This window comes from Tenrec ecaudatus, chromosome 1 (genome assembly GCF_050624435.1).
Source record: "Tenrec ecaudatus isolate mTenEca1 chromosome 1, mTenEca1.hap1, whole genome shotgun sequence".
Taxonomy (NCBI): domain Eukaryota; kingdom Metazoa; phylum Chordata; class Mammalia; order Afrosoricida; family Tenrecidae; genus Tenrec; species Tenrec ecaudatus.
The window spans coordinates 257,149,663-257,164,839 of record NC_134530.1 but is presented as its reverse complement, the minus strand read 5'-3'; the positions used below and the strand labels follow the sequence as shown (position 1 = coordinate 257,164,839).

At 39.9% G+C, this 15,177-nt stretch overlaps 1 protein-coding gene across 1 annotated transcript in view; it reads right to left on the bottom strand.

The window, feature by feature from the left end:
• The window catches only part of GMDS (GDP-mannose 4,6-dehydratase), a 685,335-nt gene that overhangs the window by 543,520 nt on the left and 126,638 nt on the right, over positions 1-15,177 (bottom strand). The window contains exons 3-4 of the mRNA XM_075531631.1: positions 2,870-2,957; positions 1,625-1,734 (exon numbers count right to left, since the gene is read on the bottom strand). Coding sequence (XP_075387746.1) covers positions 1,625-1,734; positions 2,870-2,957 — 198 coding nt within the window. The remainder of the gene's footprint in view (positions 1-1,624; positions 1,735-2,869; positions 2,958-15,177) is intronic.

Genomic DNA, 15,177 nt, shown 5'->3' with positions numbered 1-15,177 from the left:
CTTCCTGTTTCTGCTTTTATGCTTGAATATAAGCCGAGTTTTTCAGCACATTTTTCATGCAGTTTTTGTGGTGTAACATTAGGTGCCACTGCTGATATTCGTGTCGGCTTATACCCGAGTATATATGGTATGTGGCCTATGACCACACTTTTGACCAAGATCACTTGTTTTGCAATGCTCTCAGATGGTCTACCAGTACACTACAGGAAACAGAAAGAACCAGCTCTAGAACACAGAAACTCTGGCTAAAATGGAGACCGAGAAGCAATCTTTATAAATGACTCTTAAGAGACCGTGTTGAATGTCACCCAATCAAACGCGCCCTCATACTCTCCCCAATTCTGTACAAAGTTCTGTAAAACTGAACACAAAAGATGCATTCTAATGCTCCCTCTTGGCAACACCATTTAAAACTTTCATTTTGGTAGCTGCCACTTTGTAGAATTTCAAATATTGATAAAACTCTTCTTTAATGTTATAGGAATTTTCTCCTGTGTCAGAAGCAAGACTAAAGCAACCAGCCTAAGACTTGGAAGGCTTTCTTTCTCCAGCTCCACGAGGAGACTTGGAGGCCATCTGGTGAGTCCTCGCAGATCTTGAGCTCTGTCTTGTAAAGTTGCAGCTCAGTTCTATTGCTTTTAGATTTTGCTTTCTGCCTTTTTTGTGTGTGTGTGCATGGCCTGATTTCTGCTGAATATACACATCTACAGATGTCTCTACTGGATCTCCTGCTCCATGCCCAAGGCCTCAGTGTCATGTTTCTATTTAGAATTCTGGCATGCCATGACCAAAATTGTTGGTCTCACTGGTGGCCACTTTGGGATTCTTTTTTGAATTGTTTGAATTAACTATTTGAATTCATTTGAATGAACAGTTATCTGCTTTTATTTCTAAGCTTCATTCGCAATCGTGACTGGCCAATATAGAAATAGAATCCACCTCATCTCCTACATCTGCTTCACAAACTTAAGTGAACAGAGGACATACCAATAAACACCTGAATGAAGCAGAGTCCTAGAACCTGGGGATGGAGATCCCGGGTTTACTGTGATACAATTCAGAGAAGGAAATTAAGGAGAAATTGATGGAACACCGTAGTAGAATCTGAACAGAGGGAAAGAAAATCAAGCATCAAGTTGAAGAGAAACAAAGCTAAAAGGAGAATTTCTTCCAATATTTGTATTGCTTACAATAAAAAGTAAATTCAGCTGATTTTAGCAGATTATTGAGACTTTAAAATGTAATCCTGTCTGCCAGTAGTACAACCAAAACTAAAAATTAATATGAAAATTGACATTTCATATCGACATTTTACTGACTTACATCATCTAGCATCTTAACAAAACACTTTGTGCAGAAAGTGATTTGAAATGGCAAAATCACATCCAAGAGGACTGCAGGATCAAGTGGAAATAAATTAATACTGCTATTAGAATATTAGCACTAAGATGCTATGTATTGTTTCATAACAGAGAACACAATTTCTAAAAGCTTATTAAAATTATTTTCAGGATGCACTAATACCCAAACTAACATTGATGTGTAAGCGGAGACCAATGGTCATGCTATCTAATTAAAAAGCGACAGACAGAGTGGACACTCCATGATCGTCAAAATGGCTTACTTTGACGTGGCTCTGGGCACCTAGGTTGTAGACCTCGGTGGGCTTCACTTCATTGATGATCTTCACAAGGCAGGTGCTGTCAGTGAGGTCACCGTAGTGCAACTTCATGTCTTTAAAATGCAGAAAAGTAACATGAGATAGAGGAAAACAGCATAAATCCTACTGATAAAGCATCTACACAGAAATGGACATTTGGAAAGTCTGGAAGCCAAGATCACATCTGAAATGTTATATTTGGTGGTGTAGGAGCGTACATGTCTGTAAAGGATTTGTAGTGATGAGTTCTGATAACTTTTTATTATAAAATCACAAAACCATATGCTAGTTATGCTTTTAAAGGACTTTAAAAAATTCATAGAGAAGAAGAATTGAAATGAACATTTTACCATGAACTTCCACATAACTAATATATAATACGGTTCCCAGGTGATTGCAAAATGGGTTCATGAGAATGAGCTTAAGAATTCAAACAAACGAAACCTGATAACAAAGCGTGTACCCCTGGGGGGGGGGAAAATCTAACACAGTGATAACAGTGATGATAGCTCAGTCTATCTAGTAATATTAAGTGCTTTATGAATATCAAGACTTGAAGTCTCCTAGGAAATGCCCCATGGAAGTCACATAATTCATTACAGGACAACTAATCTACTGCAACCCATCCATCTTTCTTCAGTAGAATTATTGAGTGGACTCAAACCATCAACCTGTGAGCTATCAGCCAAGCAATTAACCATTATTCTACCTGGGTTTCTTAAACTGTTCAGCTGCATAAAGGAAACTTTAATAACAAAAATAACAAACAACTACAAATACTGCCAATGGTTTTACAAGCAATTTGAATGTACTTTTGATGGCCATTTGTTTTTCGACCTATCGTCACAAATTACTTTTGAAATTAATTAAATATGCAAGTATTGCTTGATATGATGGAATGAAGTTATAAAGCCATGGACTACTCTACCAGCATGAGGAAACAGGGTTCAAAGCATTTCTTCTCTTGGATTATTAGAATCACCTAACCACCATCCTAAAACCAGCCCACACTAAATGATGCTAGGGCCAAGGGGCACCAAGAAATGGATGAGTTTCAAGTCTGTAGATAACTATCAATGCAGGTAATTCATGAGTAAATAACTGAATTGACAGGATCTGAAGGGAAAAATAAAACGACACCTAACTAAGTCTTTGTAATGTAGCACAAAATTATATAATAGGATTCGAGAGGTGGGACAAAAGACTTACTTCCTTCAGTATGAGCCTGGGGATTCTTATAAAGATGTTCAATTCGGCCTGTATTGAATGAACTGGATCGCCGGACAATTCCATGCACCTATGGTTCATGGTGTGTAAAGAGAAAAGTACATTGTAAGTGTGTGATGAAGATTAGTTCTGCTAATGTTTAGCCTTACGGAAAAAATACAAAAAACATATCCTTCTTTTATTGAGGAAAACATTATTTTCAGATGAAAAGAAATTGTCCCATGGTTTAATTCCCAACATCTCCAATCACCGCTGGTCTACCACCAGAACTCTCCATCTTCGACCATACTGTGTTGACTGGCAAGGGCAACAAAGTCATTCGAAAATGATGTGATCTCAGAATGAATGCTGACCTCATAGGTACATGGATGTCTCCTTTTCCAACCACATACCCTGAGAGCCCTACTGTTGACAAAAAGATCTCTTCAGTTTGAAACTGAAGACAGACCCGTGGGGCTGTGTCAGTCACGACGACTTGCTGCCAGCATCACGTGCAGCATGAGCCATGGCCACTGGTGCCAACACATCTTTTCCAGGGTCCCCCAAACTACTGCCTCTCAAATCTATTCTAGATATGAGGTAGCATGTGGAAAAGCTAGAAAGCTAAATAGCACAGGGTAGGGATAAGGTTCATGTACTATCGGATGTCAGGCATTCAGAAAATTCAAGTGAAGAGGAGTTTTCCTTTTTCTTTTAAATGTTCACCTTTGGCCTACCCGTGCTAAGGGAGAGAGAAAAGGTAGCTGAAACAAGAATGGGACCTGTCTGACACTGAAGAAAAGACTGCTTGTGTCTGATACATAAGCGAAATTGTTCCAGACCCAATCCTACTTCCTCCTGGTGTAAGGACTGCCAAGGTTCATAGCGGCCCTGTCATCAGATGTACAAGTTCCTGTTCCACGGCCGGTAGTTTGCAGCCTTCACTTGCTTTAGAATGTTCCTTCTAATGTTCAGTGGATTCATCTGTAGCTGAATACCCTCTTATATTTTAACTAAATAATTTTCCATATATTTCAACCTAAACTTAACTCTTGGCCTGACTCAAATATTCCGAATGCAAGGGGGAAATTATAAGCATGCAAGGCGTTCTTTTAAACAGAAATAAATGTCATCATCAATTCATATGGCAAATAGGAGAAATTACTTTATGCAAAGGATACAACACACTCACATTTAAACTATAATTAATAATTCTGTTAGGTAAGTTGCTCGAGACAAAGTGAAAAACATTTGTTGACACAGTCTTCCTAAAGGATTAAGCTGAAAAAAATCTGGTAAATAAGAAAATATTTTAATAAGGGATCATCGCTAATTTAACACGTTAGGAATCAAACACAAAATTTAGAAACATTGCATAGAGTTTGGCTATAGATATGTATTAATTGAGAAACATGGAAAATAACATTCAGAATAAATAAGCCTAAATAAGCTTATACTTTATTCTATTTCATGATCTCTAATTTTCCAAGTTGCTAATTAATGTAATTGTAAATATGAACTACTTTGTAAGTTTAATAACTTCTGTTTTATAAAAAGTAAGTCGATATGCATATTTATGTGTAGCAAGAATTAGTATTTACCACAAAATTTATTTCTGAAATATAGATTTCACAAATAAAAGTAGATTACTAGTTCATTGGATAGAAAAATGGCTACATTAAAAAAATCGAGGTTTTTTAACTTAAGTGATAAAAATAGTAACAATTGGAACCATGCTGTCCTCTCTTGACTACCGTATTCCAGATAACTCAAATATTCCAACAACCCAAACATAGAGAAATGCCTATGCAAATATATTGCACATAAACACAGAAGGTTCTGGTAGAATTACTAAATTATCTCGATGGATTCAGTATAAAAATCAAATACTGTAAAGTTAGAACAAATATGACACAAGATTTCATTGTCATACTGATAACTAAAAGCCTTAGAAGCAAACGTTTTCATTGATGTTGTACTTTAATTCAAAAAATAAAAAAATATGCTTTAATTTCCCTTACTCCCAATATTTGGTATGTGTATACAAGGAAAAGAAAAAACCTGCCAAATGCTTAATCCATGACAGCAAGTATTATTCTAAGAACTAATGAAAGGCGGGTCTGTCTGTCTGAGACAGGTAAAATATAAACTTTTAGACAAGCCAAAATGCATGCAAACTGGATAATCTAGTTAAGAATTTGAGATTAACAGCTTTCTCTTTACAGAAAAAGAAGGATGTGGGGTTTTTAAAATTTGTTTTTATAAAGAACTTTGGAAAGGTATGAGAAATTACAAATCTGACTTAATAGAAACGCAATCAAAATATTTATCAAATAAAACAGAATCCTGAAGTATTGAGGTCTTAATATATACAAGTGTGTGTTTTGACAAACAAATGTCATGTTTCATTAGCTAGGGGATAAGAAAGAAAGTTCTCCAATGTCAAAACAGCATTGTTTGCCTGTGAAAGCAAGAGTTAGATTAGGCTTGAACAGGGAAATGCTTTATTCCAAAAGAATGGAAAATTACCACCATTGGATTTCAATTCTCCAGTGTCTACAATCTTAGAAGCAAGAGTGTCCGTCACCATTGGTGGAAAACATTGCTTCTTTGAGTGATTTCAATAGCTAACACTAACATGGCAGTGTCCACATGCCAGGTGGGCACAGACGAATGGATGTACACCAAAATGAAACTCCCTGCCATCCAGTAAATGTCCGCTCATAGTGACCCTATAGGGCAGAGCAGAACTGCCCCTGTGTTTCTGACACTCTCACTCGATGGGAGCAGAAAGCCTCCTCTTTCTCCTGGGGAGCAGCTGGTGGTTTCAAACTGCTGACCATGCACTTAGCAGTCCAACATGTAATCACCACACCACCAGGGTTCCAATATAAATACCCTTTACGTTCAGGTCAAAAAGCATTGCGGAAAAAACCCTAATAGAAATCTTTATTGAGCAAAAACTATCAAAATATGAAGCTACTGTTTCTTTGGATACCTTCCATCTCGGTCTATACACTTCTGAGGATGGTGTTTCCCTCGCTCTAACCGTCTCCTGAAGAATGTTGTGCTCTTGAACTTACCCACAGCAAAACGACAGTCTGGCCATCCATCTGGGATGCCACGTGTGTCCTGTTTAACAGTTAAACTAAGTTTGGGGATCAAAAAGATGTCTGAAGGGGCAAGAACAAGGATGTGGGGTGGATGGGGTAAGGTTCCCCCCAATGAAATTCCCCAAGAACAGCCCTTGCTATCCTGGAAGAATGATCAGGTGCATTGTCTTAATGGGGAAACAAAAGCAAACAAATCAAAACACCCTCCTTGAACTGTCCTGGCCTGTTTCTCACCAACACAGCTTTCAATTTTCTAAAAACGTCTTTCTAATACGCCCCTGTGGGTGTCCTGTGTCCTTTGTGAAAAACCTTTCAGGATGACTCCTCTGAAATCCTCAGAAACAGTTGCTGTAACATGCTGAGAATTAAACAGGTCCAGAATACAATTAAATTACTCCAGCAGATCATCTTGAGAAGCCGCTGTTTTGAGAGGACCTTTTTTTGGTTTTATTGGCATGTAATTCATACATCATACAATAGCTCAATTATTTCAAGAAGATTTATACAATCATCACCACAATCCGTTTGGGAACATTTTCTTCATTTGTGTACTCATCTTTATTGTTCTCATCCCTCCCCCCACCCCAACACCCCTGGCATATCCTCAAGGTAACATTTATCCAGTTAATATCTCTATATATTTACCTACCCTGGATTCCAGATACAGAAAAACATTTTTAAAAATAATTTTATTGGGGGCTCGTACAACTCTTATCACAATCCATACATCAATTGAATCAGGCATGTTTGTACATATGTTGCCCTCATTCTTTTCTAGATATTTACTTTTCTATTGAGCCCTTGGTGTTAGCTTTCCCCCCTCCACCACCCTTATAACCCCCCGATGGATTATACATTGTTATTATTTTCATCTTTCACACCGACCGCTGTCTCCCTTCCCCCATGTTTTCTGTGGTTCTTCCCAATGTAGAGGGCCGTATGGTTATGGGTTGATCATCGCAATCGGTTCATCCTTTCTCCCTTCCTCTCGCCCTCTTCCCCCTTTCCTTCTGGTATCACTATTCCCACTCCTGTTCCTGGAATCTGTGTGTTGTGAGCGCCCATCCCTTTCTATACCTGTGTATATGTTCCGGTCTAGTCTGACTGGGGTCAGCACTGGGGTCATGGTAGTGGTGGGTGAGGAAGCCTCAAGAACCAGAGGAGTATAGTGTGTTTCATTGATGCTTTACTGCAGCCTGGTGACTCATCCCCTCCCTGTGGCCCCTTGTTCCACGGTCTACAGATGGGCTTTGGATCTCCGCTCCAACCCCCTCATTCTCAACAGCATGTTTTTGTTCATTATGTGCCTGCTGATGCCCATTACCATGATCGCACTGGCAGTGTGCTTCTTCCATGTGGACTTGTTGCTTCACTGCTGAATGGTGGCTTGTGTAACCTAAGCCTTTAAGACCCGAGACGCTATATCTTTTAATAGATGGGCACCATCCGCCCTCTTCAGCACATTTGCTTATGCATCTGTTTTGCCTTCAGCAATTGTATCAGGAGGGTGAACATCTCAGAATGCCGATTGGTTGGGACAAAGTGTTCTTGTATTGAGGGAGGGTGTGAGCAGAGGCCCAAAGCCCATCCCCTACCTCAGTGTATTGCTGTATAAATATATGTACATGGGTCAATACCTCTATTTTTGTGGATTAATGTATTTACATGTGTACACTGCTATGTTTATACTTCTATCCATTGCTTTGCTTCCTTGGTCCTTCCTCTGTTTCCTTTTACCTTTCTTCCTGCCCCACTGTCACTTTCCCCTTATTTTTGTCTCTTGGTACCTCCTCTTAGCTAGTTTGCTGTTATTCTGACACCGTCCCCCTCGCCTTGGATCCCTACCTCCTCCTTGTTATTGACTCCAACACCCCAGTTGTTCCCCTGCCCATGGTGCAGCCTGCTCACCGCCCCCTTCCCCCAACAACAATAATAAAATAGTTAAAACCCTCACTCAAAAAGAAAGCCGAAAATATTGAAAACCAGAACAAACTTAAATGGGCCAGAAGGAACATCAAAAGATAGGGTGCTAAATTTTACCATAACTGCATGTGCAACAATCCACTCTCCAATGCATTTTGCTTATTATTAGCAAGGTTCTTCACACCCCTAGTCCATGGTCAGAGGGACGCCCCAGAGATTTAATCCATTCACTTTAAAAACAAATTTACACTGAAACAGCTTTAAAATGGGACAAAGGGAAGATCAAATGATAAGATCTTACATTGTGACCTAACTACATCTGCCATAATCAACTTTACAATGCTCTCTGTCTGGGAACAGGGTTATTCCCAACCCTCAAGTATGAGCAGAGGGAATTCAGTGGGGGCTCAATCCACATGTGGAGCCTGCAACTGGATTTTGGCCTTCTGCTGTCATAGCAAACCAGGTAGTCACAATCTAAACTCTGATGCCATTCCCTCCTTTAGATGTAGACTGCATTATTTACAATCCTTGGATGACACAGGCCTGTGTGCTGCTTCCATGTGGACTTAGTTGATGCCTCATTTAGATGGCTGCTTGTTTGAAAACAAACCTTTAGGATCCCAGACACCATTCTTTCTGATAGCCGGGTACCATCTAGTTTCTTCACTATACTTTTCGATAGCACCCATACCTTCAGTGATCTGTTCATAAAGTTGAACATCAAGTAGGGCTATGCCAATCTTATATTGGAATTAAAATTAAGTGCAAGCCGAAAATCAATTCATGCCTCTATGGTTTATATATGCATGTGCCTCTGGTTCACTTTGAGATGTCATTGTCATTTTCTGTTGGAGAAGATTATCAACCATCCCTCTGGGGCATTACTTCCACTGCCAACAAGTCAATGCTGAATCATAGTGACCCTACAGAAGCAGGGTGAGTCTCCCAGCTTACAAATCTTCACAGGAGTAGAAAGCCTCATCCTTCCCCTTGGAGCTGGCTGGTGATTTCAAACTGCTGACCCATGGTTAATAGCCCAAAGTGTAAACACTGCACATTGATAATGCTACTAGTTTTAGCCAATGGCACAGAATTTAAAACACTGTTGAGAAAATGAAATTACATGAGTACAGGCTAGCTAGAAACCACAATACCTGATTTTTTGACTTGTACAGCTTAAACTCATAAGTGACACTAGTTTCAAACAAGGATTGGTGAGAGAACAAATCTTCCAGTCATATTGCCTCCCAGCAGCAGAGCCACCAGGGTCAGATTAGCGCAAGTCATAATGAAGCAGGGAGGGCATTACAAGAGCGAGTGCATGGTAAGCACCCTCAAGGGAAGAAACCCAAACTAAAAAGTCTAACAACTGCCAGTTTGATACCCTCGGAATAGCAGTGCTCTGCCGTTGCTCTAGGGAGGTTCCGTGTTAAGTCCAAGGCTATAGGTGAGTGTGAGGTAAAGCCTAGTTCACTTGTTGGGTGTCTTTATCAAGTCCTGGTGTGGCCTATGCAAGATGTTGTGCTCCTCAAAATAATAGAGTCTAAAGCCCCAGTAGTCTACTGCACAAGGACTGGGTCTACTGCGCAAGGGCTACATAAAAACTAGGTCTAAAGTGTCCAATTAGGAACCTCGTACCAAGTATATTCTCCCCTTGGCATCCACATAAGTATTGTTAAGGGTTGGTGTCCTATTTGGAAGTTGATCCCGTCTTCCTACCAACAAGAGATGTAATTGTCTTCTCTGAGACATGCATACCCCCTCCTCCCATCTTAACTTGAATTTCCAGGAAGGTTTCCTTATAATGCTGGTGGCAGTGCCTGCTGAATTGGAATGACCTTGGCACAATTTCGTATGGCAGTGACTGAATAATCTTCTCTCCTGAGAGCTTGAAAAACTAGCCCTAGCTAGGATGACATCTCCCCTGTCAAAGTGCTTTTTAGGATGTGCATTTAGAGAGCGGGATGTGTGTTTCATGGGCCATTTTGAAGGTAATCCAAGGAGACAAAAATAAGTCTGCTACTGAGAGAGCTTGTCTGCTGCCATCCACAGATCATATATATTTAAACATGAACTGGAACCACAGGAACAATACATTTTTTACTTACTCTTGTATATATTAAACCATACAATCCACACTATTATCCACCCTACAGGGGCAGATTATAATTCCCTTAGTATTCCCTGTCTACTTATAGGACACTGGCCACAGAGTCTACAACTAGGAAGTAGCAGTATTTATTGTAAACTGGCTCAGCCCTGGTGAGACCAAGTCTAGTTTCAGAACTAAAGCTTTTAAAAGCTTTATCGTTTTAAATGAAAACATCAGCACTTCTGAGATATCCAATAGGCCAGAAAGCAGTATTATCTAAAACCTTCAAAGATTCTCCCAGACCAAGAAAGGAAATATAATAACTTCACATTCTAAAAAACCATCTCTCAGAGATAGCAATCTGATGATTCTTATATGCCATTTCTTTTCCATTTTCCTATACTCACAAAAGGAAGTCGTTGTCCTTTCCTGGAAGAAATGGTCATAATTTGTCTGCTCATTATTTCAAATTCTCATATGCTGTGATATGCTTACAACCAAGTTGTTTAATGCAGATTACATAAAACCAAAAATCCAAAGCCATTTCCACTGAGCTGGTTACACCTTGGGGCAGACCTCATTTCCAAAGCTGTAAACTTTATAAAGGCAAACTGCCGAATCTTTCTCCCAGGTAGCAATTGATGGGTGTGTGGAGATTTAAGCACCAACCTTGCGGTCAGCAGCCAAATGCTTAACCCACTGTTTCACCAATGCTCCTTGTAAAAACATATCTCTTTCAGAAGTTCAAGGGAAATGCCATTTTCTTTTAATTCCACTTTCCATGAACTTTTTGAAGTTCCCTGGTGTGTATGATATGTATGTCTTACTAGCTCGCTTTCCCCGAGAAGCCTAAGCCATCCCGTGCGCCTCTTTCTTTTCTGAAAGAACATTTCTCTCCCCATCAAGTTTACCCACGGCACTTTTAACTCATCTTCATAGTGTTTATTTTGCCAGCCTTGTTTTTGAGCTAATTAAACTCCTTAAGCAAGTATAAAGATGAAATTCAAAATAAATAACTGCTTATAGAATCCAGGCCCACCAAGCTAAGATGTCTTAAGTAAGACACCTTAGTCATCAGCCACTTGGTCTTCTTGGAACCGTTTGCTGCTGTCCATCAACACCTGGGAACTTACTCGAAAGACCAAGTCTCCGGTATTAGTCAAGATTTATCCATCTACAGGCTTGCCTTCGCCTGGACGTTAGGGGATTCTGATGTACACCAAAGGCTGAGAAACACTGAGTGAGAACAGGTTTCTATGTATTTGAAGCTTCCCCTTCTCAGGCAACTTACAGGCAAGCAACTTACTGGACCTGTCCTTTGACGCATGGTTTATGCGGCCACGACAATCCTGGAAGCTTGCCAATGCAGCCTCTTTTAAGAATCAATCTCACATTTACTTTGATCTGAGCACAAACAGATGATGTCGGTGCTACCATTTCCCTCTCCATAGCTTATTCTCAAACTATATCAACGGACGGGAGCCTACCCAAGTTGAATGTATACAGATAAACCCTTTATCCCTCACACCAGCTCGACAGTGCGCACATGTCCTCGATACCACGATGAGGCACTGCTGTTGCTCTGCTTTGTTTGGGCACTGCAGTGTCAGCCTGCATCGTTTATCATGTCTCTTTCCTTCTCTGCATTCATGAATCTCATGCCTACGCCAGATTCACTCACTCCATTATCTGTGAGTGGCCAAGCAGGCCTTCTGGTTTTCTCTATCAAAATTAAATGTGTCTCATCATGTCAAATGCCAATGGAATGGAAACACTAGCATTTTATGAGATAGCCTTGGCTTTCATTCCATCTAGTTCTCAACCCCTCTTCTAGAAAAGCACAGTTCTGCATGCCTCCGGAAGTCAGGTATTCCCTTAATAAGACATCTGAATGAAGCTCTGTCTCTCTGTCCACAAGCTTCCCAGCTTTTTCAGAAAATATTAACAACACCCTTGTGCTCTTATTTCTTCTTCAGGAAGAATAATTAATGTCTACCACACTCAGGCTAATACAAGACCCTGTTTGTGTGATACCACATTCTCACAGAAAAGCCCCCTCTCTACCAGGCGGTCTCAGCTGTACCCTCTCTTCCTCTCAATACTGGAAAGGCACAAAATTGCCTTCCGCATCTCTCACCTGAGCCCGCCTTTTCTACCTTGGAATGTGAAGTTAAAACCCACTAGTGCAAACATCACTTCAACAGATTACGTGTAGCTTCAGAAATGTCATTAGCTCCTACACAGACTTCAACCCATTCACAGCCACATCAAACTCTTTTCTAGCTAAACTATACTCAGTCAGTCCCAAACATTTGAAACTAGTAAATATTATTTCTCTCTGCCAAACATTTCCTTTTATATTTAGTAAAGCATTAAGTTAATCTAGCCTGAATGTGTGTGTGTTTGTGAATCTTCATCTAAACCAATTCCAGTGTAGTACAGATGGTGTACTCTAAAACATGTCTGCTCTACAGGGTACGTTTTTATCATTCAGGCTTTACAGGCATTTGTGTATGTGAACTCAGGTGTGTGTAACATTCACAATTACATTTGTAATTATGTCTTCATATTTTTGCAACAAGTAGCTTGACAAAAAGGTATACCAACAAAGATAATGATGTCAACAAACTTAGATGTGTGATTGGTGATACACTACAGAGCTATCAACAAGAAAATTGAATTACCACATGCAAAGGAAGAAAGAAAAGAAGAGAGACAGGGAGGGAGGGAGAAGATACATGCCACACACTACATGCAAAAGCAAATTCAAAATGGATTAAGGACCTTAAAGAGACATGAAATTTAAGACTATAAAATGTTAGAAGAAACTGCAGGAGGAATGCTATAAGACCCAGCTTTCAACAATTGATTTTATAACTTGATAGCAAAAGTTCAATTAGCCAAAGTCAAAATAAACAATAGGACAGGTTTTTAAGTTTAAAATTTTTTTTTATTAAAGTTTCAGAAACTAGGGGACAGGTCTACTCTGCCCTAAAGATTGCTGTGTTAGTCTGGGAACTTTAGAGAAACAAATCCACAGAAACTCATGTATAAGAGAGAGTTTTATATAAAGGGTAACTGTATATCAAGAAAACATCCCAACCCAGTGCTGCCTAAGCCCACGAGTCCAACATTAATCCATATGTCCAACACCAATCCACAAAGCCCTCCTCCATCTCACAAAACACACACTATGATGCCGACTGCAGGATGAAAGGCAAGTCAGTGAATTGTAAACATCTCAGCACTGGCAGGGGTCTCCACACGGCTGCTCCAGCACCCAGGGCTGCATCGGGGCAGGTCCATGTGGCTTCTCCTCAGAGATGTCTGGCAGGAAGTGAATCTTGCCAGTTGAAGCAGGGAACTGGCTAAGGCAGCTGCACCCTGGTCCGACCATCAGAAAGCAAGACACCCGAGAACTCGAAAGGCGAGGCTCACCAAGCCATTTATCCCTCCACCCTTCAATTAACCCCACATGTGTTTATCAGCCAGGTTAGCACAATAAACTAACTACCTCAATTGCTATGAGGTGAAAGCAACCAGTGGCACTGGGTATGTCCAAGAACAGGTTTCAGAGTTTCTTCTGATATCCAGCTTGGGCTTTTCTTTCTTTCCTCTAATTTAAATAACTTTTTGCTTTCTTCTTGTCTGATGTTCTTGATGCTAACCTACTACTCATCCGGTCTCAGTCACAAGTATTCAATGGGTTAAATCTGTTCTTGAGATGGTAGATGTTTGGCTATCATGGATTTATTTCAGTTTCTTGAGCTCCAACATATACTTGCAAAAGAGCAATTGATGGCTTTGACCTTGCTTTGGCTGATATTGAGTTTCTCCATTGTCTCCTTCCACAGAAGCAGTTGATTTGATTCCTATGTATCCCATCTGGCTGGGGTTCACATGTAAAATCATTTTTATTGTTGAAAACAGGTATTTGCAATGAAGAAGTGGCTTATCTTGCAAAATTCTATCTTGCAATTTCCAGTTTTATTTCTATCACCAAGGCCGTATTTTCCAACTATTGATTCTTCCTCTTTGTTCCCAACTTTCAAATTCCAATCTCCAGGAATAATCAATGAATATCAATTGCATGTCTAATCAATTTCAAATAGTACAAATTCATAGAATCCTTCAATTTCTTCATCATTGTCTGTAATGGTTGGCTTGTGAATATGGACAACGGTTGTACAATCTTGTCTCCTTTACAGGTATATAGGTATACAGATGTTGTCCTATAACATATAGCATTGTGCTTTTTCAGATCGACCTTGAAATGTTCTTTCTGATGATGATTGCAAGGCCACTCCTCTTGAATTTCATATTTATGGGATGGAAATGTAAAAAGGTATTAAGCTATTAGAAAACAGTGCGGGGACTCCTCCAAGTACAAGTGACCGAGCATTGCACTCGAGGTCTGCCCCTGCAGGATCTGACGACGGAGACGGATGCCCCAGTGTGCACCACAGCACTGCACACAGGAGCTAAGGAATGGAAATAAAGTAAGTGCCCACTAATGGGCAGGTAGATATGTGTACACATACATATACTGAGTTACTCTCCAGGATGAGAGACGAAGACTTGGCATATACTACAGTACGCATGGAGACATCATGCTGAGTGAAGTAAGTCAATTATAAAAGAGCCGATATGAAATGGCAAGAATTGGCAAATGTACAAAGACCAAAGTTGCTTAGCAGTTATCAGAAGTGGGAGGGGAGAGGGAACCATTGCTTATGAAGTGCTATGTTTTGGTTAGAGTGATAGAAAAATTACAATAAGGATAGTGTTGTGCAGCCAATTATTGTACTTGCTGTTAGTAAGTTATGCACCTGCCAAAAGTTGAATTGGCAAACGTTGTGTGACACATATATGATATGTGCCATATAATACATATTACTAGAATATATATTTTATAAACAAGGATAATAATAATAAAGTAGTTTCTGTGTCTCCCTATGTACCAAATACCTCAGGGGATTTAGTTCCTTGGTTTTGAGGTGGAGCATCAAGGTTACAAAAGATATTCCAGTAAATTGGCATAAACATATGTTTTATGCTTCTATCTCTGGGTTCACTGCATAGTGCCTGGGGTCTTAAAAGCTCACAAGTGGCCAACCAAGGCTAACCAAAAAGGGTCTCTACTTAGTTGCAGCAAGAGAGGAAAAGGGAGAGCTAGATAT